This window comes from Mauremys reevesii, linkage group 15, assembly GCF_016161935.1.
Source record: "Mauremys reevesii isolate NIE-2019 linkage group 15, ASM1616193v1, whole genome shotgun sequence".
Lineage (NCBI taxonomy): Eukaryota > Metazoa > Chordata > Testudines > Geoemydidae > Mauremys > Mauremys reevesii.
The window spans coordinates 29,890,857-29,918,447 of record NC_052637.1 but is presented as its reverse complement, the minus strand read 5'-3'; the positions used below and the strand labels follow the sequence as shown (position 1 = coordinate 29,918,447).

The following is a 27,591-nucleotide window of genomic DNA, read 5'->3' as shown; positions in this document are numbered from 1 at the left end:
GCCATACGGCTCAAAAAGGACCCTTTGAACACGATCTGTTTGGGAGCAGCCCCACCCTATCAGTCTCCATGGAGCTTTATTATAAGTGTTCCCAGGCACAGCTAATGCATGCTGGCAGGTCGTATGCCACCTATAGTGCTACAATGTGATCCACAGCCACACACATCTTTAACGCAGCTGTACAGTGCCACACAGTCTACAGGTCTCGGTGAGCCATGTGCCGTCCCCGCCTGGGCAGCCTGTCTGATTGGATGCAGGCAGAGATCACTGCATACTGGGACCTGTAGATTCCTGGGGTGGCACCTGTGTCTGAAGAGGATGACAGCTAGAGTCTGCTTCACTAAGGTGCAACCCACAGACTCTGGACAAGTAGCCTGTGTGGCCCTTGGCTGGGCAAAGTCTGGGTGCCCTTAGGTTTATCACTGCACGTAAGTGAGCAGCAAGGTCTGGTTCTAGGTAGGGAACCGTCCCTATTTTACTATAACGTTGTAGTGCCGAGTAGCCCCAGACATGGCCCAGGACTCCATTGTGCTAGGCGCTGTACGAAGGCACACAAAACTCTTGTGTTTTTAATGTTCACAAACGCGAGCCGCTGAACATATTTTTAGGTCTCGGTTCAGGTGTAAAACAGATCAAATCCAGCTTTGGTCATGGGACAGTCCCTGTCCCAGAGGATATTCTAGAATCAAATATTCAAAGCCCCAGAGGGCAACCGCTTCATTCAAAGCCCTTTCGCAATCGGCCTGGCCAGGTATAAAGGAAGCGCTAGCAGAGGGGCAGCTCATCACACTCACCTTTCTCAACAGTCGTTAGCTTCCCTGTAGTTTTTGCCAGATCACTTGAGGAGTCAAGTTTCTCGGAACCCTTTGCCATTGTCCTCCCAGCCCCAGAACTAGACTTCTTTATGCCTAGGAGATCAGCTTCCATGTCATCCATTTCCTGGGGATAAAAAGCACATACACGGGAGCATGAAGAACTGAGCTGATGCCCTGGTGCTCAGGCAGTAGAGCACGTGGAGACCGCCTTGTTTTGACATGATATTCTTGAACACATGAATATGGACATTTAAACTAAAACTGGGCTGCAGCATGTGCCACCTTTCTGATCTGCTGGCCAGGGACGGTGTTCTCAGGGCCTGCTGTCTGCTCTGGAAGGATTTATCCACAGGGTGGCCAGTGGACCTTCATCCCATACCTGGTTCTCAGTCCAGCTCTAGTCCAAATCACTCCCCAGAGAAGATCTGCCCAGCCTGCATTCTTCACCTTGGGTGGCCACAGGGCACGGCAAAGACTGTGCCACAAGAAGCACGTGTCAACGCCAGCAAATGTACTAGCCTCCCTATTTTTCAATGCTCACCAGTGAGGAGGTTTTTAACTGGATGTGGCTGGGAAATATTTAAGGAGGAAAAATAAACCGAGGCCTAATGCTGCGAGTCTTCTGCATACACATAACGCTCATTGCCAGGTCTCAAAGCCCTGATCTAAAGAGGTCCCAGAAACCAAGGACACAACATGGGTCTCAATGAAGAAAAGCTCTTGGAGGCAGAGGTTACAATTAAACACAGACACAGGGTGGCAGACCAAGGGCGTATCTATACAGCAATCAGAGGTGTGACTACAGCATAGACAGATACACCCAAGCTAGCTTTGACCTAGCTAGATCGAGTAACAACAGCAGTGAAGTGAGGGCACAGGTGGCAACAGGGACTGTACAAGCCTGCCTGGGTTCCTGTGTATGTACTCGAGCCATTAGCCTGCCTTGCCGCGGCTTCACTGCTATCATTATTCGAGCTAGCTAGATCAAAGCTAGCCTGGGTATGTCTACATGTGCTGCAGTCACCCCTCTGACTGCAGAGGAGGCATACCCCAAGAGGGAGAAGTCAGAGGTTAGTTCTAGCATGTCACAGCCACGGTCAGTGCAGTTTTAAGACTAGTGATGTTTTATTCACTTACCTTCAGGGTCTCCAGCAAAGCTTGTGGGTCTACATCTGAGAGGTCGGATCCCTGCATGCAAAGTCAGGAGAGATGAGATCACACTAACACGCAGTCGGAAGCATGTAGCACCAGAGGAGGCTCAAGAAAGCCCAATCCACATAAAAGGCATGTTTTTATTTTGCTTACGTATTTTCACTTGCCTTGGCACACTCTGCATTCGTTGTTAAATGCCATCTATTCTATATCTAGTCCAAAGTGGAAATGAGCCAGTAAGTAAATCAGACAGGCTGTCCTGTCTGCGTTTAAAATAAAGCACCAGGGACCCAGACTGACCAGGTTACAGTGGAGGTAGCTTGTCCACAGAAGTTACACAAGGAGCCTGGGAGTCACGACTTCTGGGTTCTGTTCCTGACTCTACCACTCATTCACTGTGATCCTGGGAAAGCCACTTCAGCTCTCTGCACCTCAGCTTTCCTCATGTGTAATACAGGGGTAATAATACACGCCCAACTCCCAGGAGCACTGTAAGGCCTATTTCAGTCCTGTTTGTAAAGTGCTTTGAGAGCCTTTCATTATGCGTCTCCTGAGGCTTGGGAATTTTTCAGTTCCTTAGGAGAATATGGGTGTTTGGGAAATCCTTGAGCCAAGGAACTTTTGTTTCCTTGCTGAAATCTGACACTACACCAGGAAGCAAAGCAAAAATCCAGGTTTTCTTATCACCAAACAGTGCTTTGTGATACATTGGAATACAATTAATGCTCGTCAGACAAAGTAAGTCATCCACCAGAGCTCAGCACCAACTAGGATGTTTGCTTCTCATTCTCCCACCATCCATCCCCATTTTACAACAACTAGAGGGACGTCCAAATAAGATCTGCAGTCAGTGGGACTCCTAGAATTAAATGAATCCCTATGGGAACTCAGCTGGCTTCAGTGACATTTTGGCAGGGCGGAATTTGGTTCTGTGTGTTCATTAGGAACTCCCCTCACTCACATATCCTCTCTCCTCCTTCCCAACCCCCCGCCCCCCAGGCCGTTGTTCACCTCTGCTCCTGCACCTTCCTCTGCAGCCATCTTGCTGAAGACACCATCCTCCAAAACGGAGCTGCAACAGACATAGGAGGATTAGGAACTGCCCTGCTACTTGCGGCACACAATCCCAAGAAAGGCGGCCAGGCGGGAGGTTACTGCCAAAGCCATCTGCAGTCTGAAGTTGGGACACTCACAGGGAGAGAAGACTGGGAGACGTCCCTGCAGGGTGGGAGTTATTCTGACCCTTACAAGAGGAGTGTAGGTGGAGTTATGCTAGTGCTAGGATGCTATTTCTTCAGACAGAGCTAAACGCTGCCCTCAGCATCACCTGCATCACCTTATTAAATGGGTTCCTATTATTTCAGTAGGCTGGTGCAGGTGAGGGAAGAATACACCCATCAGAGGGATGGAGATTTGAGAGCCACTGGGATCTGGGCACCAAACTCCTAGCTGTGCCTTTGAAAAATCTGCCCCTAAAGTAATAACTGTAAAGTCCCAAAATAAATGACTAGAGGCAAGAAGTGAAACATAGGACATGGCTGAGGAGCTCGTGGGTGCAGGGACACCAGCAAGCAGCCAAGTCTCCCTCTTCGATCTCTTATTTAATAGTGTGATTCAGATGTACTCACTTTTTGCTGGCTTTGGAGATGACGTCCCTGGGTCTCCTTCCACTGCCCCCAGAGTGCTGGGAAGGCTTGTTGGATTTAATGGGGGTTTCATCTAGAAATAAATCATGGAGAATATGGAACTTGCGCCAGACCTTTGCTCCAAAAGCTGCATATCAAGTACCACCTTCACTACTAATTGATGCCCATGTCAGCTGAGGAGCCAAGGACTGAATGGACTGCATGGAAATTAAACATCCCTTTTACCCAGAGGGGGTCTCTAGAGGACAGGGTTGATGCACCGTGGCAGGGGAAGTTTGTGCTTCCACAGCCAGTGCTGTAGCTGCTCTATGAATAAACAGAAGGCTTCATTCTCCAAGGCTGCCAAGCCAGCACATCTCACCAGCTCTACATCCACATGGCAGGGTGGGGAAAACACCTTTCAATGTCAGTGAAAGAACATTTACCATCATCTCCCAGGAGGTCACTGAGCATGTCCTGGATGGAACCTAGAATGAAACAGAGCAAGGCCATCCCATCAGGGGAGCTGGGCAACCCGTGGATAAAAGCATATATTCATACAGCATTTGGTCTAATCGAAAGCCTCCAATCTCAAGCACATATGCATCACCAACATAAGGTTTGGGGTTCCTCCTGGTCAGCCTAAAGATGATGGATGAAATCCTGGCCCGACTGAAGTCGATGGCAAAACTTCCACTGACTTCAATGGGGCCAAGTTTTCAGCCGATATCTTGTGAACATAAGAAAGTGTGGCCCAGATGGGGCTCTCAACAGAGAAGTTTGCTCTCATCTGGCCCAAAGTAGGGGATTTCTTTATTTATTGGATTTGCGAGATGCCCCCCCTCACTCAGCCACTGGGCACATGCAGAGATTAAAGTAATCTAATGAGGCTCTCGTTCTAAAATATGTGAAGGACCCACAAAGGTTTAGAAAGCCAGAAGCTGTTTTGTACTGTATCAGCATACAACTGTGGGGAGCCAGCCTCTGTCACATCAACAGGGAATTGAGGCTGATGGGGGAAAAGAACAAGTTGAGGTTGATAAAGGTATAGTCTCCACTGGATCTGCATAATTCCTCACGGGAGGGGAAACATGCCCCTATGTGCAAGGTTGCCTGATTTAAGAGGAAGCTGAATTTCACTGCTGATTCAGCCATGCCTTAGCACAAGCAATACGAACACTTTGCATGTTCATATCTTGGAGACAAGGAACCTGAAGCCAGTAGCCAGGATTCCCCCTTGTACCTGTGGGTGTGTCAGTGACCCCTCAGCGTTGGCATACCTTTACCTCACCTCTTCTCAAACAGCCCAAAGGGTGTCGTAGTGAGAAACACACAAGTGTACATACCTTTTAAACCTTTCTTGGGTTTTGCAGCCTAACAGAAAAAGAAAAGTTCCCTTGTTACAGGAATAAAAGCACTGAAAGCGAGACTTGTCGTCTAACTTGGACTTTTCATGCAAGATGTTAATTGTCTGCGTCACAGAACTGCAGTTCAGATAGTTCAAGGGCCAGATTTATCCCACATCTGAAATGTCACAATCACCACAGTGAACTCTGGGTCATCCATCTAGGAAGTCAGACGCCTCCACACAACCCCAAATAACACTAGAAATCCTCCTCAATGGAGTCTGCACCAGGTAATGAACAAAAATTACTATAGGAGACTGCAACCAGCATAGTTCCTTCTGAGCAGACAGGATTTGCCATCAAAACCTGCCAGCACACCTGAGCCAGTGCATGTCACGGAAATGAAATCAAAGTGATTCTGTTCTAGAGGACATGAGACTGCTATCCAATAGTGTTTACTTTATCCTTACCATCTCATGGCTTCCAACAGTTATCCCTCGCCGGTGATTCAGTTTATACAGCCCTTGCGTCTTCACCTTCACACGCTGTAGAATCCTTTAGTACAGCACTCATATATACTTGAGCCTCACCTAGGGAAAGAGAGAGTTAAAACTTCCTGATTCATCTTCGTGTTCAACAGGAGCTTTGTGAAACGGAATTCCTTTTGCAATCGAGACAGGTCAACTTTTCGACCTCTCTGCTTTCTCAAACTCACTCATTAGAATAAAGTGATTTCCTTAGGAAAACCATAAAATGCTTCAAAGCCATTAACAAGTTAATTAAGCCTTGAAATACACCTGTGTGGTGAGTAAAAGTGATTATTCCTCTTTCATACATGTACATTTAGGCACAGAGAGAGTGTCAGTGATTTGCCTGTCTGCTTATCTTTCTGGATTGCTTGTCAAATACTCACCAAACTAATATCTGGGTGCTAAGTAAATCAAGTCAAATGGCAAGCCAGGGGCAGGGCTGGGAATATAATCCACATTATCTGCTGTGCCCAAAACCCCAGAGTATCCTTCCTCTCACATTAAATTAAGCATTTTTTTGATTGCCTATAAGGTAGACATACCCAAACTTCACTCAGCTGTGAACCCCATGGGCACCTTGCCAGGATCGGGAAAGTCACATTCAATTTGTATAAAATGGAGCAAATTATAATCATCTTTGATTTGATTTAAAGAGGTAGAGCCCACAGAAGCTCCAGATCCCAGCATGCAATGCTGCTTCTTGCTCTGATCAGTCTAGTAATTCACAGATGTGGACTGAAAAGACTGCAGGTCCCAGCATGTGATGCTCCTGGAGCCAAGCAGACCTTTAACACACAGAATAGAGCAGGCCCTGCTCAGCTCCATCTTGATTCATGTAACCCTGAAGCAGGGGTGTGGGCTTCAAGTCCCCAAGCACAACATGCATCTACCGCTTGGATCAGGATGGAGCACTGCATGCTAGGACCTGATATGCCCACATACAGCTTGGCTCAGGGTGGCACCCTGAATGCTGGGCCTTGGTCTTGTCTGTGACCTATGTCCTCTTTAGTAAACACAGGCCCTGCAGACAGCATTTAGATCACACTTCATTCGAGTCATTATTGCTGCCATCCCGACTGGAGGCAAGTGCCTCCTACAGGAGTTAAAACCCACTGTCCACTTGACAAGCAGCAACTTTCTCCGGTGAATGGAGGAATCTGGTTTAGCAGCTTGTGCAAACTTTCAGGAGGGTTTCTAGCCCCCGGATCAGTGATCTCTTCCTGAGTCTGCAGACAGACAGGTCCATTGCCCTGGCTACTGCTCAGGGCCGTCCATGTTCCAGTCGCCTCTATTTCCACCAGGGCTTTTCAGAACCCCCTGGGCAGCAATGAAACTGAGGCCACTGGCATGGGTGTCACTCACCCTGCTGCTGCTGGGGAAAGCTCTGAGCAGCAGCAGCAGAGGAAGGGGCACCGAGGAGGGGTGGAGAGGGAAGAGCAGCAGGTGGGAGGAGGGGAACAGAGGGAAAAGCCCCTTCCAGCAGCAGGAAGGCTGGAGGGTTTCAAGGGGCTGGTACAGAAGGTGACGCCCCCAAGCAGCTGAGCTGATGGCGTTAGAGCCCTGCCCCTGGCTAGCAGGGGGGCTCTCGCACCCCCGCGGCTCAAGCTCCATGGCCCGGCACCGGCCCGCCCCGGATAACGCCCGAAGCGCGGCGGGGGAGCACCCTGGTTACCATAGCGCCCAGCCTCCAGCGCCAGAGAACACCCCTCCCCCACTCCCGGGGCGGGCAGACCGCCACCCCCCCTCCCCGGGTATGATACAATGTATCAGAACCCTGGAGACAGTGTAGCCCCCTCCCCCACGAGACAGGCCACACCGCTCCAGCTCTCACCCTCGGGCCGCAGGGATCCTGCCCGGGACTCCAGGAGCCGAGATCCCCAGGAACCCCGGGAGTTGTAGTTCCTTGGCCAGTTCCTTGCTTGCAGAGCCGGCTCTGGAGCAGGCAAGGAACTACATCTCCCAGCATTCCCTCGGTGGCTATCAACGGGAGAGGGAGGGAGTGGAGAAGTTGCCGGGCTGATGAGATCCCCCCGCCCTGTCCGGGTGAGCTGCTGAACAGCCTCTGAAATCATCCAGGCTGCCCCTTCTGCGCGAATAAGTGCTAGCTGAGCCGTGCATGGGACGGGCCTCTCAGGTACTTAAACCCATGGCCTGGAAGAGAGAAGCACCTAACTGCAGAGTCTCCGGGTGCCTTGGGCCAGCGCTGAGCATTGGGAGTCTCATAGACTTTAAGGTCAGAAGGGACCATTATGCTCATCTAGTCTGACCTCCTGCACAAAGCAGGCCACACAATCTCACCCATCCACTTCTATAACAAACCCCTAACCTATGTCTGAGTTACTGAAGTCCTCAAATCGTGGTTTGAAGACCTCAAGCTGCAGAGACTCTTCCAGCAAGTGACCCGTGCCCCATGCTGCAGAGGAAGGCGAAAAACCTCCAGGGTCTCTGCCAATCTGCCCTGGAGGAAAATTCCTTCCCGACCCCAAATATGGTGATCAGTTAAACCCTGAGCATGTGGGCAAGACTCACCCGCCAGCGCCTAGGAAAGAATTCGCTGTAGTAGTAGCTTCTCTGAGTCCCTAGGGCTGGAAGGTTCAAACGTGCTCAGGCTGGGAACTGCCTCCAGTCCTAGGGCTAGTAGCTAGGGTTGGGGGTTGCCAATGTTCTAATTGCACAAAACCAAACACCCTAGCCCTGGCCTCGCCCCGTCCCCAGGCCCCACACCCCACTCACTACATTCCCCCTCCCTCGGTGGCTCACTCTCTCCCCCCCTCCCTCACTTTCATGGGCTGGGGAAGGGGGTTGGGGTGCGGGAGGAGGTGAAGGTTCAATTGGGGTGGGGCCAGAAACAGGAGGGGGTTCAGGGTGTGGGAGGGGTCTCTGGGCTGGGGCAGGGAGTTGGGGGCTCCAGGCTGGGGGATAGAGTTGAGGCAGGGGGTTGGGGTGCAGAAGGGGGTACAGGCTCTGGGCAGTGGTTGCAGGCTCTAGGGTGGAACCGGGGATGAGGGGTTCAGGGTGTGGGAGGGGCCTCTGGGCTGGGGGAGTGGGGTGCGGAGGTGTGAGAGCTCCGGCTGGGGTTGCAGGCTCTGGGGTAGGGCCAGGGATGAGGGGTTTGGGATGCAGGAGGGGGTTTTGGGGGGCAAGCTCAGGACTGGGGCAGGGGCTTGGGTTGGAGCGTGGGCTTATTTCGGGCAGCTCCCGAGCAGTGGGGCTAAGGCAGGGTCCCTGCTTATCCTGGTGCTACACTGCACCCTGGAAATGACCAGTAGGTCTGGCTTCTAGGCAGGAGGCTCTGTGTACTGCTCTCGCCTGCAGGCACTGCCTCTGCCCCAGCTCCCATTGGCTGCAGTTCTTGGCCAATGGGAGTGCGGAGCCAGGGCTTGGGGTGGGGGCAGCACGTGGAGCCCACCCTCCCCATCTAGAAACCAGGCCTGCTGGCTGCTTCCGGGGTGCAGCATGGTGCAAGAATAGGTAGGGAATAGCCTGCCTTAGACCCAGAGCACCATCAACCAGACTTTTAGTGGCCTGGTCGGCGGTGCTGACCGGAGCTGCCAGGGTCCCTTTTTGACTGGGCATTCCGGTCAAAAACCACACACCTGGGAACCCTACTAGTAGCTGTAGGTGTCTAAGGCTGGCCTCTGGTAATTGGCCCCATAGCTGCAGCCAGAGAAGCTACGGCTCCATGACTGCCAGGGGCCTGTAAGCTGAGAGAAGACAAAGAAACTGGAGTTAACCTCAAGGAACAGAGGTCACCAGTGGGAAAGGAATGTCAAGGGGAGCAGGGAAAGAGGAAGCAGGTCAGGCTTGCAGGAGGAGAATAAGACCAGGTGGCTGAGGAGCATCTCCAAAGTAGAAAGGAAAGAAGCATGGGGAGTGGTGGTGGTGACCACGTAGTGGACTAGCATGGAGCTGGGAGCAGAGTGAGAAAGAAGGTTGCAGGTTCCCAGGGGCTAAGTGCTCATTGAGCCAGGGTTGGGGAAATGGTATTTGCAAGTGGCTTGCTCAAATGGCAGGACAGGCCCAAATGGGGGAGGGATTTGTCAGAACTGATTAGGTATCTGCTGGCTGTGGAACTTTATTGAGTTAAGGGAGGCCCACATACAGTCACTAGTGAAATAGGGTGGTACTGGAGACATGGCTACAGAACCTATGAAGGAGGAAGGAGATAAAACCACGGGGAGCTTTCCCTAATCACTATGAAAGTTCTGCTCACTGCGGACACTGGTAAACCCACATGGGTACAGCTCAATGAGAGAAACTAGGGGACGACGAAGTTGTGTATAGCAATACATAGAGTCTTGCAGAGGTGTGTAATCAATATGGAAAAGGTCTCTGAGATTGATGAGTTTCAGACATTGGATTTCTCTAAGTGCTAGGCTGTAGCTGGTACCTACATCCACTCTGTGCACACACGCAAATGTCAGCATGGCAGCTGAAAAGGACACTACTCCATGGTGATGCAAGCATTGGTAGAGCCCAAAGCCCACTTTCTAGACACACAGGCTGCCCAGATGGATGATGATACATATTTAAGAACTCTGGGTATACACTAAGCTGCGTGATGGAGTTCATCAATGCAGATGCCCAGGGAGAGATTTGGCATCTGCTTTAGGTCAAAAGCAGCTAGATTAACTCCTTAATAGATGCCCTCCTCTAATCTCCAGTAAGTAGAAAAGAGGACGCTTACTTAAGAACACAGTGAGCTCACTCAGAAGCAGTTGCTAGGGAGAAAGTATATTAATCGAACATAGCCACACTGGGTCAGATCAATGGTCCACCTAGGCCAGTATCCTGCCTCAGATGGTGGCCAGTGTCAGATGCTCCTAAGGGAATGAATAGAACATGGCAATTTAAGTGATCCATCCCTTGTTGGCCTGTCCCAACTTCTGGAGCATGGGGCTGTATCCCTGACCATCTTGGCTAATAGTCATTGATGGACCTATCCTCCATGAACTTATCTAATTCTTTGTTTAACCCAATTATACTTTTAGCCTTCACAACATCCCATGGCATGGAGTTCCACAGATTGACTGTGCATTGTGTGAAGTACTTCCTTTTATTTGAAACTTGCTATTAATTTCACCTGATCAATGTGCAATGGCAGTCACAAAAGCTGTTTTCAGGGAACTATCTATGATGACTCCAAGATCTCTTTCCTGAGTAGTAACAGCTAATTTAGTCCCCATCATTTTGTTTGAAGAGTTAGGATTTTTTTCCAATGTGCCTTACTTTGCACTTCACAACATTAATTTCATCTGCCATTTTGTTGCCCAGTTACCCAGTTTTGTGAAATCTCTATTGTAACTCTTCAGTCAATTTTGGACATAACTATCTTAAAGCATAAGGGATTACTGGGAAGTGTCTTAAAGTTATCCCACAGAATGCCTCACACAGTGAATATAAGTTGCAAATATAGCTGGTGCAGAGTGGTTATGGAAGTGTAAGCAAGGCCTTTATTTGAGTACAGGAGCAGGACCCTTTGATGTAGGGTGGAAGCAAAACCAGTACTGTCCATCTGCTGTACTGACAGTTTAACTGCTCCAGTCAGCACTGGTTCAGTCTAGACTTGCTCAGCCCACGAACACTTGTGAACCAATACAAACACTTGTGAACCAATACAAACACGGGTGTAGTAGATATGCGGCTTTGTCAACTTGCCAGGTATTAGAAGCAGCCCTACATGAGCCAAAGCTCTGAAGTGTATATTGATCTTAAGATACGTCCTGTGTACTTACTGCTTTAGCAAATGTAGCAAAGTAACAACCTGAACTGAGCATGGCAGATGGGAGAAATCTTTACCAAGAAACCATAGAAAACAAATGGCAAATGTAGGTTTCTTGTAAACAGTGCAACATTTAATGTAAATGTTGCACTGTTTACAGGAAACAATATCCATTTCTTAAACAATCACTCCAATAGAAATTTCATACCAGACAGGTTGGGAGTAACTGATCAAATCTAAGGGGCAAGAAATATAGTTTGCCAAAAGTAGTTCAAGCCACCTATCTCTGCACCAAACTTGATTGAAACTGCTGGAAGCAGCATTTTAACAAGCATGACAGAGCTCACATGAACAAAGGATTACCTTCAAAGTAGCACTGAACAGAAATTAAAAGATAGCTAATGTCTCTCCTATCTAGTCCAGCTCCTGAGGCAAGTACAAAATTGTTCCCTTCACTATGTTTTTCTAATCCTTTTCCAGTCATTTAAAATCTCTGGAGAAAGAGTAGTGCAGACGCTTTCCTTGGAAGACTTTCAGTCTTTGCCAAGAAGCATCCCCTAATTAAAATACCAAAATATCGGAGATCTTGTGTTCAGTGAAACCCAATTCAGTAGCCTATAAATCGCATGATTGTGAGAAGCATATATTTTGACAAGCGATGTAATTATTTGACTTAGCGCTTGTCTACATTTAAAATACTACACTGGCACAGCTGTGTGCTATAGTGCTTCAGCATAGATGCCACCTTAGCTGAAAGAAGGGGTTCTTCCAGCAGCCTAGGTAAATCCACCTCCATGAAAGATGGTAGCTACACTGACAGTAGAATTCTTCTGTCAACCTAGTGCTATCTACACAGGGACTGATGTCGGCTTAGCAGCTCTGCTCAGGGGTGCAGATTTTTCATACCCCTGATCAACATAGTTAAACAGATCTAATTTTCTAGTGTAGACCAGACCCTAGCAGTCACTTGCTTAAGCTAAACAGGTACTATTACACTTCAGGAAACAATTGATTTAATTTTGTTGTGCAAAAGCAATGAGTTAACATGGTAGAGCACCGTGACAAGCTATAAATTGACATGCTTCAGCCATTATCAATATTACAATTTATCATTTCTGCCAAGTGGTAACATTTAGTTTTTAAGAGGATTAACTAACAATCAGTTCAGAAAAGATTGGGTGAATCATTAAAATTGTTGTAGCTCATTAGAATTAAACAAAGCAGACACCATTTGCTAACAATTGATAGTTTTGCCCTATTTATTTTGAGCTGATATTTGTTGGCAATTTTTTAAAAAAAAGGCTTCTGCTCAATAAAGAAGTTTCTAGCTACCTTTACTCTATCATTAGTACTATGCTATATTGTGTTTACTGTTCTAGAGTGCTCTGAGAATCAGAGTAGAAGGTAACGTTAAAAATAAGTTAATTGAAAACAAATTGATCTGACATAGACTGTTTTAGGAAGTTTAGTAATAAAGTTGGGCTGAAAGATAAAGCCATCTGATTTTTTACACTGCTGATTGGTAGCAGCTCTAGAACCTGTCCCCACCAAGAGCAGCCCAGTTTGGCTCCAATCTTATCAGTTTAATAGACTATTCTACTCCAGCCAATGTGTTAGAAGAATCAATGCAGACACATGCACAAGAGTTAGAAAAAGAAAGAATTTGCAACTGTTTTGTTTGGAAATGAGTTTCTGTAGTTTATTAAGTCTGTACATATATTCTGCTAGTGATGTTCTCTTTATCAGTCTTTAACCCTTCCCCTGCTGATTCTCCAATGCCCCTTGTCAACAGTGTTCCACTGAATTAAGTGGAAGGCAAGGGCACACTTCTTATACTGAACAGCACAGAAGATACATAATTTAAAAAAAAAATCAAAACTTTTTGCTGCTGAACCTTCCAGGTCAAATGTATTTCAGTCCAGGTTTAATACACTGGGCTACCCTTTCTAGTTGAAGAGATTAGTGCAAAAATGACTCTGTGGAAATGTTGTCCAAAGCTAGAGGCTTTCACAACAGGGTGCCAGAACACTTAGAGACCCAGCTGCTCCAGAGGTTTAGTCTCATCTCTGGACCACAAGATTACAGCTTATCATGAAGGGAGCTCTTTAAACATCACTTGTTTTGGAAAAAGGATTTCTGTAAGAGGACAAACTTAAGAAACCATTTTCTGGTTTTCATGACTATGATTTCCCAGAGGATTGGTTAAAAGCTAAGTCTTTAATCTGTTAATACAGAAAGCAATTGTGTAAGTCTCAATTCAGTACTAAAAGGAACATTTAAAAACATTTCAGAGAAAGCTCATTGGAAGTTAACGGGGAAAAGACAGCAGATGTTCCACTAGGACAGCAGTTCTCAAACTATGGGGCGGGCTTCCCAAGGGAGGCGCAGGAATGTGTTGAGGGGTTTGATTTTTAAAAGAGCTCTGGCTGTTAGCCCTGAGTGGCTGGGGCTCATTCAGAAGGGCTGTGCACACACAAGAGGCAGGGATAAAGGGGACAGCTGGAGCCATGTGGGCTTTCCTTCCCCCACTTGCTCAATCCCTCACCTAGAGGTGGCAGGGCTCTGGCTGTCAGCCCTGGGGTGGAATCAGCAGCACAGAAGGAATAAGGGTGGTAATGGGGCGCTGCGATCCTTACTTCAGTGCTGCTGCTGGCCTGGCACTGCCTTCAGAGCTGGGTGCCCAGCCAGCAGCTGCTGCTCTGCCTTCAGAGCTGGGTGGTGGTTTATATCCCGGAGCGCATAAATGACTACAGACACAAAGAAGGAGGGGCCTGATCAAATAAGTTTGAGAACCGTTGCACCAGGAGAGACTGTTGAGAGTTTCCATGCAACACACGTTTGGATACAGTACATCACAGAGCAAGACCAATGGGGCTAAAAGACCCCAAACCAACCAACTTTTGCTATCAAATACTGGCAAGCACTAGTTGCACAATTGGTCAGGTTTGCAATTTCCCACCAGCAAATGTGGCTTTTGCCAGCATACCTATATATTAGTATTTGTAAAGTGCTTTGCAGATGTGAAGTACTACGGAAACGCTAAAGATTAAAAAGATGGCAGAACTCTCATTAACTTGCTCCTGGCTGAAATGTGCCTTGGTGGGGGAAGAGGAGACAGAATAGTGCCACTGTTTTCTCTCCAGAGCTGCCATTAGTTGAGAGCCTCAAAGAGGGGAGGGTGCCAGTGATGGACATGGGATATGGAGGTGTAAAGGGAGTGTTTGCGGGTCGAAGAAAGGATGGAATGGAATACCATGGGGAAAGCTCACTGGTTGATTTGATTGAGCTCCAGAGGAAGAAAAAAGGGGATATAATTCCTAAGTGCATCTGGAAGGTCCTGCTGCAGAGAAGGAGGTTCAGGCACCCCTGCTGGAAGGACAGTGCTGTGCCCAGGGAGACAGGAGTAATTAACTGGGAGAGAGATGGATTAAAATGGAGAATATCACAGAGCTTTGATTAAGACCCAACTCCCTGCGTAAACCCTTGGATCCTGACCAGTTCACGTAAGCATCACTGTGTACAGCAAGATGCAGGATGATTCAGTCAGCAGCTGTGTGTATATATTGGGGTGCACCATGGTGGCAGAAGAGTGTTGCTGAGTTAAAAGTGTGTTTTTTAACAAGACGCAGCTGTTCATCAGCAGCTATTGCCTGAATGCAGTTAACTACTTAGTAGTAAAATCCTGCTATGCTTTCCAGATGAGTGACCTCTGCAGTTAGCAGCTTCACAAATGGAAGGCTTGTATGAATCTGTACAACTTTCCCTAATGCTTAAAAGGATCATTTCTCAAGGATTATAATTGCACTTTAAAAAAAACACATCCACTTCTTAGGCAATCTCTCTAATTTCCCCCACCCTGTCAATATATAAAAATGGAAAGAGGCTACAAATTATTTACTGTCCTACAGTTACTGGGATTTCAAAGATTTGATTCAGGTGCCTGAAGGAAAGCAATGACATCCAGTTTCTAGAGCTGGACAATAGTGTGTTTTTAAAAACACATTTTCACAGCTTGGCTTGCATTGGCTTCAGATGCTTGTGGAAAGCCTCATGAACCTGTAGGGGGGGGAAAAGGGAAATTAGATCAAAATAATTTCTCGTTATGTTTTTATTTTTAAACACACACACTTTTGATCCTGCAGGGTATGTATGTCTATACAAATAGAGAACCAGTGAAACAGCCACTTCTGCAGTATGTGAGTAGCAATCAAAAAGGGGGAAATCTGGCCAGAACACTGGAACAAACTGCCTCCCCTAACTATTCCACACAAGAAGGGCCATGGAATCTTTAATGTCTATGGAGAGTGGACAAGTCTGTTTAAAAAAATATTAAACCCCCACAGGAAACTGCATGTTCCCAGTTGACCTTGAGAGAACAAAGGGCTGATTGACCCTGCTGGGATTCCTAGCAGTGTTTACAAGAGGTCTGGCTTGGTCTCAGGTTCGAGATACCTAATCTACTATGGACCTAAACAAGGCAAGTGGAAAGCTTCAGTATATTGAGCAGGGTACTGTATTCTATCCTGTTTTCCAAGATGGAGAACTGTCCATGGCTCATTACCATATAGGTCTCTGTTTTTTGACTACAGCAGCTACAAACGGATTCAGAAATTCAGCAGATAGTCTCAAAAACCTAGAGGGCAACTGTCAGTTTCTTTCCTCATTAAAAATAGTCACACTTCGTAATGGCATTTGTTTTTTGCAGAATCTTCCAGCAGGGCTTTTGTAGCTGCAGTTGCTTTGGGCTGAATCATTTGGCTCCATGACAAGTAGAGTAGGGACTAGGAGGGAGAAATAAGGGTACCTCCTTACCTCTGTTTTGTTTAGTGGGGATTTCTTTGCCCATTCAAACATATTCTCATAGATGTTGCCATCATACCGGCCAAGCACAGATCCAAGGTGATTATCATGAAAATCAAAGGCATCAACTAGTGCTACAGCATTGGGACGGATTGCAGCCAGAAGCTCCTTCACACGCTGGTACACCTGAGTAACTTGTGCATCTGTCAAAATGCCCGCCTGGGACAAAAGCCAAGAGACTTATCAGAACCTAATCTAATTACACACACACACACTCGCATGGTTCTGAGAGAGACTAGAGTGCAGGTCAACTATGCCCTACAGGGAAGGTCATTGTGTCAAAATATTAGAGATAGTAAAATGCTAAGTAATTGCATTGGTCTTCTAGACAGGCGGAAGATGACTATCCCTTCAGCCTATTTCCTCTTAGTGAGGGGACTCCAAAGAATGAAAGTGCCTGTATTTTAACCCCCAAAATCAGAAGTTCTCTTAGCACTTGCATTATATTAAATCCTTCCTGTTTTCATAACTCTGTTTGGTAAATGGAAGAGGCGGCAATGAGAGACCATACTTATGTCAGCATGAAATTACAAAACCCCACTGTTTGTACAAGTATGCTCCAGCACCACTGGAGTTAAGGTAAAGAGAAGTAGCTTGGATCAGACCACTTGGCTACTCTGACAGGAGACTGATCGAGGTGAAAGGTTTTGAAGACCAAGCCCTTTTCTTCTGTGCTTATTTACAAAGGGGTACTGCCCACGCTGGGTTGTGTATACAATTACTGGCATCACCACATGTGCATGATAGTCATCTATTATCATCTCCCTGCTTGATACTACGTAACCTACCAGTCACTGACCCGGAAAACAAGAAGCCAGTCTAAAGAGATGAACCGTCTACCATATCCTAATGGCCAATCAACTCTGCCTTTGGAGGGCTGCCAGAGGAAGCTAATTCCAGAGCCCCCTCTGAAATAGCTCTGCCTTATGCCAGGTTTAACCCTGGAGCTCACAAGCCTGAACACTCCAGGCAACTGCAGTGGTCTTCCATTTCACGGTAACTTCAGACCAGAGCACTGTGGCCCCTGAGATCTGGGATACTAAACTGTGATACTGACCTGCAGGAAATCCCCTGTGTGCTTACTGATTCCATAGAGCGCATACAGGAGACACAGATTGTTCATCACAGCATGGACAGCTGCATCATTAATTTCTGAGAGCTGTGCTGTGAAAAGCTTCACCACCACATAGTGACAGTGTGCCTGCAAAAGTGGTACATAAAAACAGTAAGGAATTCAAGGTCAGAAGCAGAAGACAGGAGAATATAGAGTTGAGATGCTTCCAAAATATGCTTATTAGTGACATTACTGACCTCAGATGCTCGCACCAGGTCAACAGAGGTTCGGTTCCAGGCATCCTCCTGGCTCTTCCTGCGGTTCAGCTCAGCTTGCAAATTCTTTGCTGCCACTTCAACAAACCTGTTTCACACAAAGTGTGTGGGGGGATGGTGGGTAAAGAGAGAAACAGAGTCTGCAAAGTGGCCTCATACCAACAATACCAACTACAGAAATTTCACAGAAACTGGCTTATGTCTTGCTGATGCATTAGGCACTAAGGAGCTCAATTCTCACCCCATCCCAACATTTTCTGTTCCAGAACCCGCATGTGTGACTGGTGTGACTAGGATGACCTGGCTACATCAGGGTAGTATTAGGACAGCTTTAAGGAAACAGGATAAAAATAAACTAATTTTAATGAGATGGAAATACTCAAGCAGCCTTATGTCCCCATTTAGTACCTGTGCTATTTATTTTTCCTCTCCCCAGGTGTAGGGCTTTATATTAATGACTTTCCTCCCCACCAGGTCTGCAATCACCACTATTCTAATCTCTCCAGTAAGGTAACTGCAGTTTGATTATTTTTTGCATCTGCAAGTTTGAATTTACACCGAAGAAACCTCTAACCAGCTGCCCAGGGAGCTGAAGTGCTTAGGTTGTGTTGAATTTAGATGGTCAAGAGTTTTTTGAAACTAAGTATCTGGGATTGGGTTACACCTAGCAAAAAGCATCATTTGTTGAAGACTGAAAGATATTTCACTTGGACAGATGTGGTCTGCAGACCATATGTTGCATGCTGCTGCATTAACAGAACAGCTTAGCTCTATCACATTTCTCACCAACATACGCATTCTACAGCATTTTATTAATGCACAGTTCTGTGCATTACGTGTGAACTCACCTTGACGCCCGCAGTTTATACGCCTCCACCAAGCTGGCTGGATCATTGATGTGCACTGTTGTAGGCCTAGCAGCCACCTGCTGTGGCTGGATGTGTTGCCCTGAGAGGTCATTAAGGTAGGCCACCATGCCACTAACCAGCTTACCGGAACTAACCTGGGTGTAACTTTTGATCAGGAACCTGAATAAAAAAAAAAAAATTTGCATTGCTCCATTCATTTGGATACAGAGTAGACAGATTAACTTTAGGGTACAGTCTGTAGAACTACTAGCCAATACATAGGAGTTGCATATACTTGCAGTTATAGCAGAAGCCAGATAAGGGGACAGAAATATATAGATCCAAGAGAAGGAAGACTGCAAGTTAGATGGAGTAGACAGGTGATCTGTGTGCCCTTCTGACCATCTCTCCAGGCACATGGACAACGACTAAGTAGGGAGATCTCTTGCAAGAAGTCACCTCACCTAGCAGTCTGCAACATCATGACAGTGTTTTCTCCCTCGTAGGTGCAGGATGGGGTGAAAGTGACATAGATATCAGGAAGGCCACTGCAACGAGAGTAGCCATGCCCACCACATGCCATTCGACATTCTTCGATGCCAGCGTTGGCTGTCCATGAAGTGAATGCCTTTAGTCCTGCACTCAATGCGTGGAGCTAAGGGAGAAAAGCAGAACTAGTAGCTGCCACATCTATTGCATTCGCTTGCTGCTTTACCACAGGTGCCCATCCAGTCTGCATTTCCACTATTAGCTCACAAGCACAGTGGGCTTCCGTGGCAGCCAACAGAATGAATATAGTGTACAATCAGCACCATCTACCTGCTGCGCATCGTAGTGTTATTCAATCTTTACCTTTTGTTGACCCCAATTATATCATCAGAAGTTAGTGCAAGAAAAATACGTATTAGGTCATCCAGCCCATTTCTCTCTACCTATACCATATCATTCTTTACGGTGTATATTCCAATACTTTGTCTAGTCTACAAGACAAAGATGGCTTTCCACTGCATATTGTCATTTCACCTTATTTCTTCAGCCACCCACTAGCCATTATCTGGAAGTTATTGCATCTTGCAACCCCATTCTCACAAAGTTCTTAGTTCTGCCAATATCTTTGATTAACAGCAGTGCTGCCCTGGTTCATTGGAAGCATGGTCCAGTGGCGACAGAGGACTTGAAGTCAAGACTGCTGGGTTCCATTCCGAGCTCAGCAAAACCACATTCTGGGTGATCTTGGGTGAGTCACTACCTCTCAAATTTTTTAAATGTGCAGTGCAGTATATAGCTTCAAATGGAATGATGCCTCTGGGTGAGTCATCAGCAGGGATTGATTTGAGAACCTCTGGATTTCAATCTCAAGCCTCTATTGCTTGCCCAGGAGGACTGGGGACCATTAGCTCACAGGCCACAGCAGCTTTTACATAAAGTATTAGAATCACCGTCCAGTTTTCAGACAGGACAATTACCTCTGGCAGCTCGCTCAGGTCCCCCTGGTTGATGTCACCAGTGATGCGGTGATAGGTCGTTTTCATGTAAGCTCCAACAAAGTGAAAGGCATATGCAGTTGCCAGGAGAGGAAAGAGTTTGTATTGTTGGGTCTGATAGTCCAAGATCTGAGGCTCCGGGTCCCTATAGCAAAACATGAGAATCACTACTGTGACTGCTGCCAAATTTCTGCAGACATCCTGTACAACAGTAAGAGCTTACCTACATGATGCTTGAGTCCATAACGAGGGCTGTAAATTCTAGTGCACACTAGCATGTCAGACACTAATTGGCCCACATGGACCTTGCTGGCACGCACTAAAAGTGCCCAAGTGCGTGTTCATTAACATGCACTAGGTCATTTTTAGTGCATGCCAGCAGGGTTTACACAGGCCAGTAAGTGCGCAACATGCTAGCGTGCACTAGACTTTGTACCTCTCGGGTGCAGACTAATGCACGGTGTTTGTAGATAAGCCCTAAGTGATTTGTTAGAATCCAGTAAGGTTATTGCGTCCAGTGGGAATGTTTAGGGTAGGGTTTCACTGATGTATGCAAAGACACAGGAGAAAAAAAAGAAGCTAAAACAGGTTTGGGAGCTAGAAAGTATGTCAGGGGTGAGATAAGGGGGTTGTCTGGTAGGGAGGCTCCCACACCAAGTGGGTCTTGGATCTCCACAAAACTTGGGTGAGGATACTTGAGGGTATAAGAGCAGGAGTAATGGCAGATGGAGGAGGTGACAGCAGGGCTGGGAGTGGAGCTGGTTGAAGTTTTTTCCATCAGAAAATCAACGTGACAGTTCTCTGGCTGCTTGCCTGGAATGCTTGTGTCAATTCCACCTTCCTGGAGGACTGCCTCCCAATCTCTGGGAGCCACCAAGGCAGAGAAACGCACCATTCCAGAGCATCCAGACTACTTGTTGTGGGAAACACGAGCCTGAAAGCTGAGGCTCTATTAGAGCCTCGAGTCCTGACTCTGCAGCAACCAACCTGGAAGCCCCGAGAACTCTGCCTTTAACTGGGACTGTCAGGACTTCCAAGCTCCCTGGCACAGAGCCAGGGTCTGCAGCTCTGGGGCAGCCCTGCCACATGGACTGCCCCAGGCTGGGGACCCTCAGGGCTCCCTGCCACATGGACTGCCCCAGGCTGGGGACCCTCAGGGCTCCCTGCTGGCTCCATGCAATGCGAGTCAAGCGCGGCGTGGGGCCTAGACAGCTACAGATTAAATCCCAACCCCACCCCTCAGTTTAACCATTAATAACAGTGGTGAAAAAGACAAGAAGATTAATTTCACTAAGCAGCTGTCGAGGTCCCTGGAATAGATTTCTTTTTGGAAATACCAGGCATTGTATGAGAATTCCTCTCCCCCCCCCCCAGGATTTCAGGTTCACAAAAATTTCAAATAAATTTAATTTCATTCTGATTTTGAATTAAATCATATTTAAAAACCACAAAGTTTTCTGCAAACCAGAAATCCTGCATTTCAGTCAACTCCACCTAGGAGCGAGGAGGCATCTGTGCTTCTCTTTCAGTTGCCAAGGTAAAATGCATCATCCATAATCTGCTCCCCCCCCCCCGAAATGCTTGCCTTTTGTCTAACATCCATGTATTTTTTGGCATTTCACCTATGACACAGGCAGGCCCTTCATTTCACTGCAGCCACTACACTTACCCTGGCTTTAGCTCAGACTGGTGCCTCACTGAACTGTAGCGGATGGCAATGGTACAAGCCCTGGACAACGAGCGAGCAGAATCCCCCACAATGTGGGATCGGATGAACACCATAGTCCCATAAGTCAGCTTGTCACTGACTGGTTTCACATACGTGCCATCTGGTTCAACCTAACAGAAAGACAGGATGATGAGCCAAGAGGTTTCCTGGCTTCTAAAGTCCAGCAGGAGCTGCCACCTTACTGTGGAACAGAATGTATCTACACTTCACAAACCTCTGTCAAAGAACACCATGTCACAAGTTTAATGTCCCCTACCTCACTTGAAGAGTTTTAGAAGTGGCTCTCACTGTAGTAGCTGCAAGCAAAAGGATGAGGGCTGCAGAGACAGTTTGACAGTCATCTCAAGTTCCTTGCACATTAAGAAAAAGGCAAACCAATAGACGTTCTTGTAAAAGTGATCCAACTTATGTCCACTGTTCTAAATGTTCTGCCATTTTTCTAGGTGCATCATGGAGAGCAGAGTTACCATTCTAGAGAGTCCTGTGCATGCAATAATTCTATGGTCTTCAGCTATATCAGCTTGGACTCTAACCACATTAAGTCACATTTAATAAGGCTCAGGTCTCAGAATCATAGAAAAGTGCGGCTGAAGGGACCTAAAGAGGTCATCTAGTCCTTAGCAATACTTGCATGAGAAACTCCTAAAGATAAACCCAGGGTTCTACAGGAAGTGCTAATAATTCAGTGGATGGCACTCTTCCCTCTGATAAAGTGGGTTTTAGCTCACAAAAGCTGATGCCCAAATAAATTTGTTTGTCTCTAAGGTGCCACAAGGACTCCTTGTTGTTTTTGCTGATACAGACTAACACAGCTACCCCTCTGAAACTCTTCCCTGCGAGGCAGTAATTAATTAGTCACAGGGTGCTTGCTTGAGGTGTTGTCTTTTGGATGAGTCCTAAAATGGTCATTAAAGATCTCATGCACTTCTCTTAAGGGTAGAGCTGTTAACGCCTATGGCTGGTCATATTCCAATTTGGATAATTCCATTCTGTCTCTAAATTCCTGCTATAGTTTCTGATTGATGCAGTATTCTTCCTCACTTCCTAACCAAGCTTACTGTTTGGTAGTGGTGTATGTTAAACAAGCTGCCACATCCACCCCTGTTGTGTAAAGCGACTGTGTATAGTTCACAGAGTGATTTGGGATTAAGAGCAGCTACAGAAATGAAATATACTGAACTTGCTCATTGGAGCCATGGGATGTGAAGTGAAGGGGGTTATTTGAAACAGAGTTGCACAGGAACCAACTGTCAGTTACACGTTAGTAATAAGTAAGGCTCTGTGTTTGTCATGGAGGTCACGGATTCCGTGACTTTCCAGGACCTCCATGACTTCTGCGGCAGCCCGGTGTGGCTGGCCCAGGAGCCACCTGAGCAGCTCGGGCAGCCCTTGGAAGTACTACACTGGCTGCTGCTGGGGCAGTCTTGGGACCCCCCTACCCCCAGCAGCAGGATTTTGGTGTGGGGGGGCACTTACCTGGAAGGGAGCTCCCTGGAAGGGTGACAACTCCCCTCCCTCAGCTCCTCTTCCCGCAGCTCTCATTGGCTGCGGTTGCCAGCCAACAGAAGCTGCAGAACTGGGGCTTGGGGCGAAGCGGAGGCAGCAGGTGGAGCTAGGGAGCCTGCTCCAGCCCCACAAACCCCTCCCCAGCACCTGCCGCACCCCCTCAAGCCCCCCACCCAAGTTTTAGTCAGAGGTATATAGTAAAAGTCAAGGACAAGTCACGTGAATTTTTATTTACTGCCCGTGACCTGTCCATGACTTTTACTAAAAATACCCGTGACTAAAACGTAGCCTTAGTAATAAGATCCATTTAGTCAGAGTTGCAGGAAGTTCTGGAGATTAAGAAACAAACCCTTCTTGCTCCTGGCTTTATAATACAGGGCTGGAAGGCCTGTGGAGACCCTAGGACCAATACAATAGTATCATTTCTTACACGCATAGCTCAGTAGCAATCCCTGTGGCCAATTAAGGGTTGAATTTGACAGGCTCCTAAAGGAGGCAAGTTTGCTTCTCTAGACAGCAAAGACAATAGCTGTGATGTAGGATTTTCAGGGTGGAGAATGAAAAGTAAGGGGATCCTCATGGTCAGAAGATCCCACAGAGAACCCATTGGTAAGAAATGGGGATGGATTTAACCCAGAGAGGGAAGAGTTAAAGTATGTTGAAAACGTTGTGCCAGGTCACTACAAAAGAGCTGTTAATGACTGGCTCCAGAGCTCACTCCTTTACCTTGGCATACTTCATCAGCATGTTCTCCCGGGGAATGCGAAAGTTGTCCATCTTTAAGTAGCCATTATCCATTTCATCATAACCAAATTTCGGCCCAATATCACCCACAGTAATACCTGCCATAGAAGAGTGGGAAGGAGTCAGAATTAACAATAGGTGAAAGACCTAACCCATCAATAAGCAGGCAGTCTAGATTTCTGGGAGCACTTGGCATTCTGTTATGAATGGCAGCTGATAAGCAGACTTCACATTATCCTGTCCTTTTATTGCAAGAGTGTGGATGGAAGCCCACAAGGATCTTCATATTCCACATCCAGTCCTGTAATACAGGGATTGGGGGAACGCTCTCCAAAATTTGTCAGTACCACTCCTGGCTAAAGAAGGATGCAAGGAATTCATTCCCTCTGGGGGAGAGGAGCATGCTGCCTCCACAGCACTCCCAGCTTGGTAGTACAGCAACACGTTCATACCCCAAACTAATCTCCACTGTTGGTTACCACTAAACCACTAGATTGGCCATGTCATTTTAAGTCATTGGTTCCCAACTTGGGGGGCACGTGAAGAAATTCCAAGGGGGATGCGAGGCTGCTTGGCCCTTGAGCTCCCGGACGGGGAGGCTAGCCCCCAGCCCCTCCCCTCCCGTCCCCTGCAGCTTGAGCTCGCCCACCTCCCAGACTTTCCAATAAGCCAGTCCTGCCGCTCTCAGCGGCCTGGTAAGACGGCAGGGGAGCAGGGGGAGGAGGGGTTGGATAAGGGGCAGGAGGTCCCGTGGGGCAGTCAGGGGACATGGAGTGGTTGGATGGGGTGGAGGTTGGGGGGGGGGTGTGGACAGGAGAAAGGGAGTAGTGGGGGTTGGATAGGCATTGGAGTCCGAGGGGGCCTGTCAGAGGGTGGGGGTGTGGATAGGGGTCAGGGCAGTCAGGAGACAGGGAGCAGGGGGGTGGATAGGGGTCAGGGTCCCGGGAGGGGATGGTCAGGTGACAAGGATCGGGGGGGGTTGGATGATGGTAAAGGAGAGTGTGTGTGTGGGGGGGGGCGGCATGTGGGTTTCTCAAAAAATTAAAAAGGGGGCATGATGCCGAAAAGTTTGGGAACCAGTTTCTAAGTCTTAAGGTAAGAGCCCTCAGGCTTCTAGAGCCACACAAGACCTATCCCTGCACTTGTGTTGAAGTGTTATAGTGCTGCACTTCACTGCTATCTGAGTTCAGTCTGAAAGATAAGCCACCTATGTTAACAATGCTTGCAAAGCTATATGGCCTGACAATGTGTTAACCCTTTGTTTCCCAACAGTGCTAAACCCCAGTGTAGACTCTTACCTGGCAAGGGCTCATGGGTGCCCAGCTGCCGTATGGGTACAATGAAGGCATGCAGCCCTTTGCATTGGCCCTGGGTGTAGAGCTGAGCCAGAACTATGGCATGGTTTGAGGTCTTTCCAACTGCAAGAGCAGAGAAAAAAATATCATTTTAATACATGCAAAACTCTCTCTTTGATAAAACCCCATCTGAGATTTGACCAGCTCTACCATATATTCGCTCTTCAATGCTAATTAAGGGCCTGATCCTATAGCTGGCTCACAAATGGAACTCTCATTAAAGTCACTTAAGTTGTGTGTGAATCAGCTTCATAACTGTCTCAAGGATCACATTCAGTACTACACAATTCCTTGGCAAGACTCCTACTGAAGTCAAAGGGGCACTGCCTAAGTCAGAAATGAAGGAGAGGCTTCAAATACACAGGGGATAAAGCTTGAGATTAAAAAGTCATACTAAACTCATGTGTAATAACAACAAAAAGTGCCCAATGAAATCTGATGATGCAAGATTACAGCTGAACTTTCATAAACTTCCTACTTGGCTGAAGAATGATTTAGCTCTACACACTCTTCCTTCTGTACAAATTTCCAGTCACTACCTTCCAGATGCAACAGTCCTAACATGGATATGAATCACCGCCTCCTACAGACAGGAGAGCGCTTCCATTAGCTTCCAAGTTCAAATGCACAGTGATTCACTTACGTCCACCTGGCCACCACTTAATGGAGGTCACAGTGGGGCTGTTGAGGATGAATTCCTGGGTAGCGGGGTCATAGGTGGCAGTGGTTTCCAAGCCTCGAAGGTGAGTTCCTATGGGCAGTTAGCACATTATATTTTAACAGTCACAGATGACAACACAGAAACAAAATTGAACAATGAATTGCTGAACTCCAGCAGTGATGCAGCAAACAATATAACCCAAAAGGTAGAGAGGACACACTTGAGGACAGTGTACACTTAGAGCATGGAATTTTAGAATTATGGGAGTTATTAATTTGACTGCCTGAGCACCAAGCCAGAAATATAAAATTATTTAAAATGATACAAGTGCCAGTATTCAGGTTGTTCCAAAATTAGGCCCTTTAATTTTCAAGCACCTCCACATTGACACTTCGCTGGTTTTGCATCAAGAAGCATATGATCAAGAAATGATCCACAATGCCATAGCTTAGCCTGATTACACTGACACTGGAATCTGAATAGTTGCAAAACAAAGTCACGTTCATTTAACAAAACATGCTCTAAGTGCTACCATCATTATTCCCTCTCCAATGGGCTTGTATCCCACTCATCTGATAGAGCGGTTTCTCCCAAATCCATGTGAGAACACAAGTGCACATATGCTAGATTACTGAATATACTTCAGCCATTCACAGGCTGAAGGTAACAGTTCCATTAACTGCTTCCACTCCCCTCATCCCAGGTCCTCACTTCACGCAAACTGAAGGCAGCTCTATCTACCAGATGACATTCCCTGCACTGATGTCCAGTCAATTTAACTCTAGATGTAGATGACCAGCTGAGGGACTGACTTGATGCTCCAGAGTGGCAGACCATTATAGAACCATTGACACTACATGGGCATTTCATCAAGAGGCTTGACCCTACCCTGATGTATCCATGCACCAATTTCCAAAGTTTGTAGTTCTACCTCTGGTGTCTCCATAGCCAACTTAATATACCCTTACTGAATTGCCAGGCCACCCCACCATCATGAGCTTCAAATCTGACTGTACATAAGCATCTCATTTCAAATAACCGTGCTTTTACTACTAAAATATCTGCAAGTCAGGCGTCATTGTCTCTTGATGTCTCACTGTAGGTGAAGGATAGATCCAAGCTCACTATTCAAAACATTTTCCTGCTGACAAGTTTCAAAAACAAGTGTCCTCCAAGCAGAACGTGCTCATGTTTTGTGAAGTTGTGGAACACATACATGTGATCCCATTGGTCTTGCAAGACTTCAGCAAATGCTCACTTGTGCCTAGGGCTAGGAAACTAGGTCATTGAAATGTGGTTGGGGGGGAAAAAATGATGGGAAAACATTGAGTATCTGCCACCTCTCCCTAAGCCTGTAAGCAGAGGAAAGGCAACTGTGAAACTAACTGAGTGAAAAGTGGGTGGACAAAGGAGAAAAAAACATTCAATTCTTGATGATGAAAAGGGCATGTCACAGTAGGAAGAAAAAGAGGGAACTTAAAAGAGATATGTGGGTGTAGAAACTGGGGTTACCCAGGTGATCTCCAAACTATGGTCAGCCCCAAATGAAAGAACAACTGACTCACTATTTTATCATCTCTTTCAGGCTCTGTAAAAGTCTGCACTCCTGCCTTCCAGCTGAATGCCAAGTAGAGCAACCAAACTGATCAGAGAGAGGCAGAAAAGTCATGCGGGTGTAGAAGCTGAAATATGCTCAGATCAACACACCCATAGAGAGTATTTTCATTAGTCTCAATCTCCCTCATTTGAGTGACAAGAAAAGTGAACATCAAATACACCCAGATACCACAACGATGGGCACATCAGAAACTCTTAGAGATCAAACATTAAACAGAGTGGTATTATGCATAGTACATGCGAACTATTTAAAATTCCAGAAAGTGTA

At 46.9% G+C, this 27,591-nt stretch overlaps 2 protein-coding genes across 8 annotated transcripts in view; both read right to left on the bottom strand.

Moving 5' to 3' along the window:
* LOC120383361 (39S ribosomal protein L38, mitochondrial-like) overlaps window positions 1-8,121 on the bottom strand; it is a 50,118-nt gene extending 41,997 nt beyond the window's left edge. For 4 of the 6 annotated variants that reach the window (XR_005588430.1, XM_039501408.1, XM_039501412.1 and 1 more), the window contains exons 1-8: window positions 7,300-7,431; window positions 5,409-5,528; window positions 4,939-4,966; window positions 4,039-4,080; window positions 3,596-3,686; window positions 2,979-3,039; window positions 1,953-2,003; window positions 795-939 (exon numbers count right to left, since the gene is read on the bottom strand). Coding sequence is in view for 5 of the 6 variants with exons in the window: in XM_039501408.1 (XP_039357342.1) it covers window positions 795-939; window positions 1,953-2,003; window positions 2,979-3,039; window positions 3,596-3,686; window positions 4,039-4,080; window positions 4,939-4,966; window positions 5,409-5,411 (421 nt within the window). In the remaining variant the exon portion in view is untranslated. Of the gene's footprint in view, window positions 1-794; window positions 940-1,952; window positions 2,004-2,978; window positions 3,040-3,595; window positions 3,687-4,038; window positions 4,081-4,938; window positions 4,967-5,408; window positions 5,529-5,851; window positions 5,962-7,299; window positions 7,432-7,997 lie in introns of those variants that run through there. The other 2 variants (XM_039501409.1, XM_039501410.1) reach the window with 2 other exon arrangements.
* A 4,065-nt stretch (window positions 8,122-12,186) lies between these two features.
* The window catches only part of ACOX1 (acyl-CoA oxidase 1), a 33,560-nt gene continuing 18,155 nt past the window's right edge, over window positions 12,187-27,591 (bottom strand). For both annotated transcript variants that reach the window (XM_039501245.1, XM_039501244.1), the window contains exons 4-14: window positions 25,689-25,796; window positions 24,989-25,108; window positions 23,673-23,788; window positions 21,381-21,550; window positions 19,694-19,856; window positions 18,692-18,882; window positions 18,228-18,407; window positions 17,362-17,467; window positions 17,108-17,251; window positions 16,003-16,209; window positions 12,187-15,246 (exon numbers count right to left, since the gene is read on the bottom strand). In XM_039501245.1, the coding sequence (XP_039357179.1) occupies window positions 15,196-15,246; window positions 16,003-16,209; window positions 17,108-17,251; window positions 17,362-17,467; window positions 18,228-18,407; window positions 18,692-18,882; window positions 19,694-19,856; window positions 21,381-21,550; window positions 23,673-23,788; window positions 24,989-25,108; window positions 25,689-25,796 (1,556 nt within the window). In that variant the 3' untranslated portion in view covers window positions 12,187-15,195. The remainder of the gene's footprint in view (window positions 15,247-16,002; window positions 16,210-17,107; window positions 17,252-17,361; window positions 17,468-18,227; window positions 18,408-18,691; window positions 18,883-19,693; window positions 19,857-21,380; window positions 21,551-23,672; window positions 23,789-24,988; window positions 25,109-25,688; window positions 25,797-27,591) is intronic.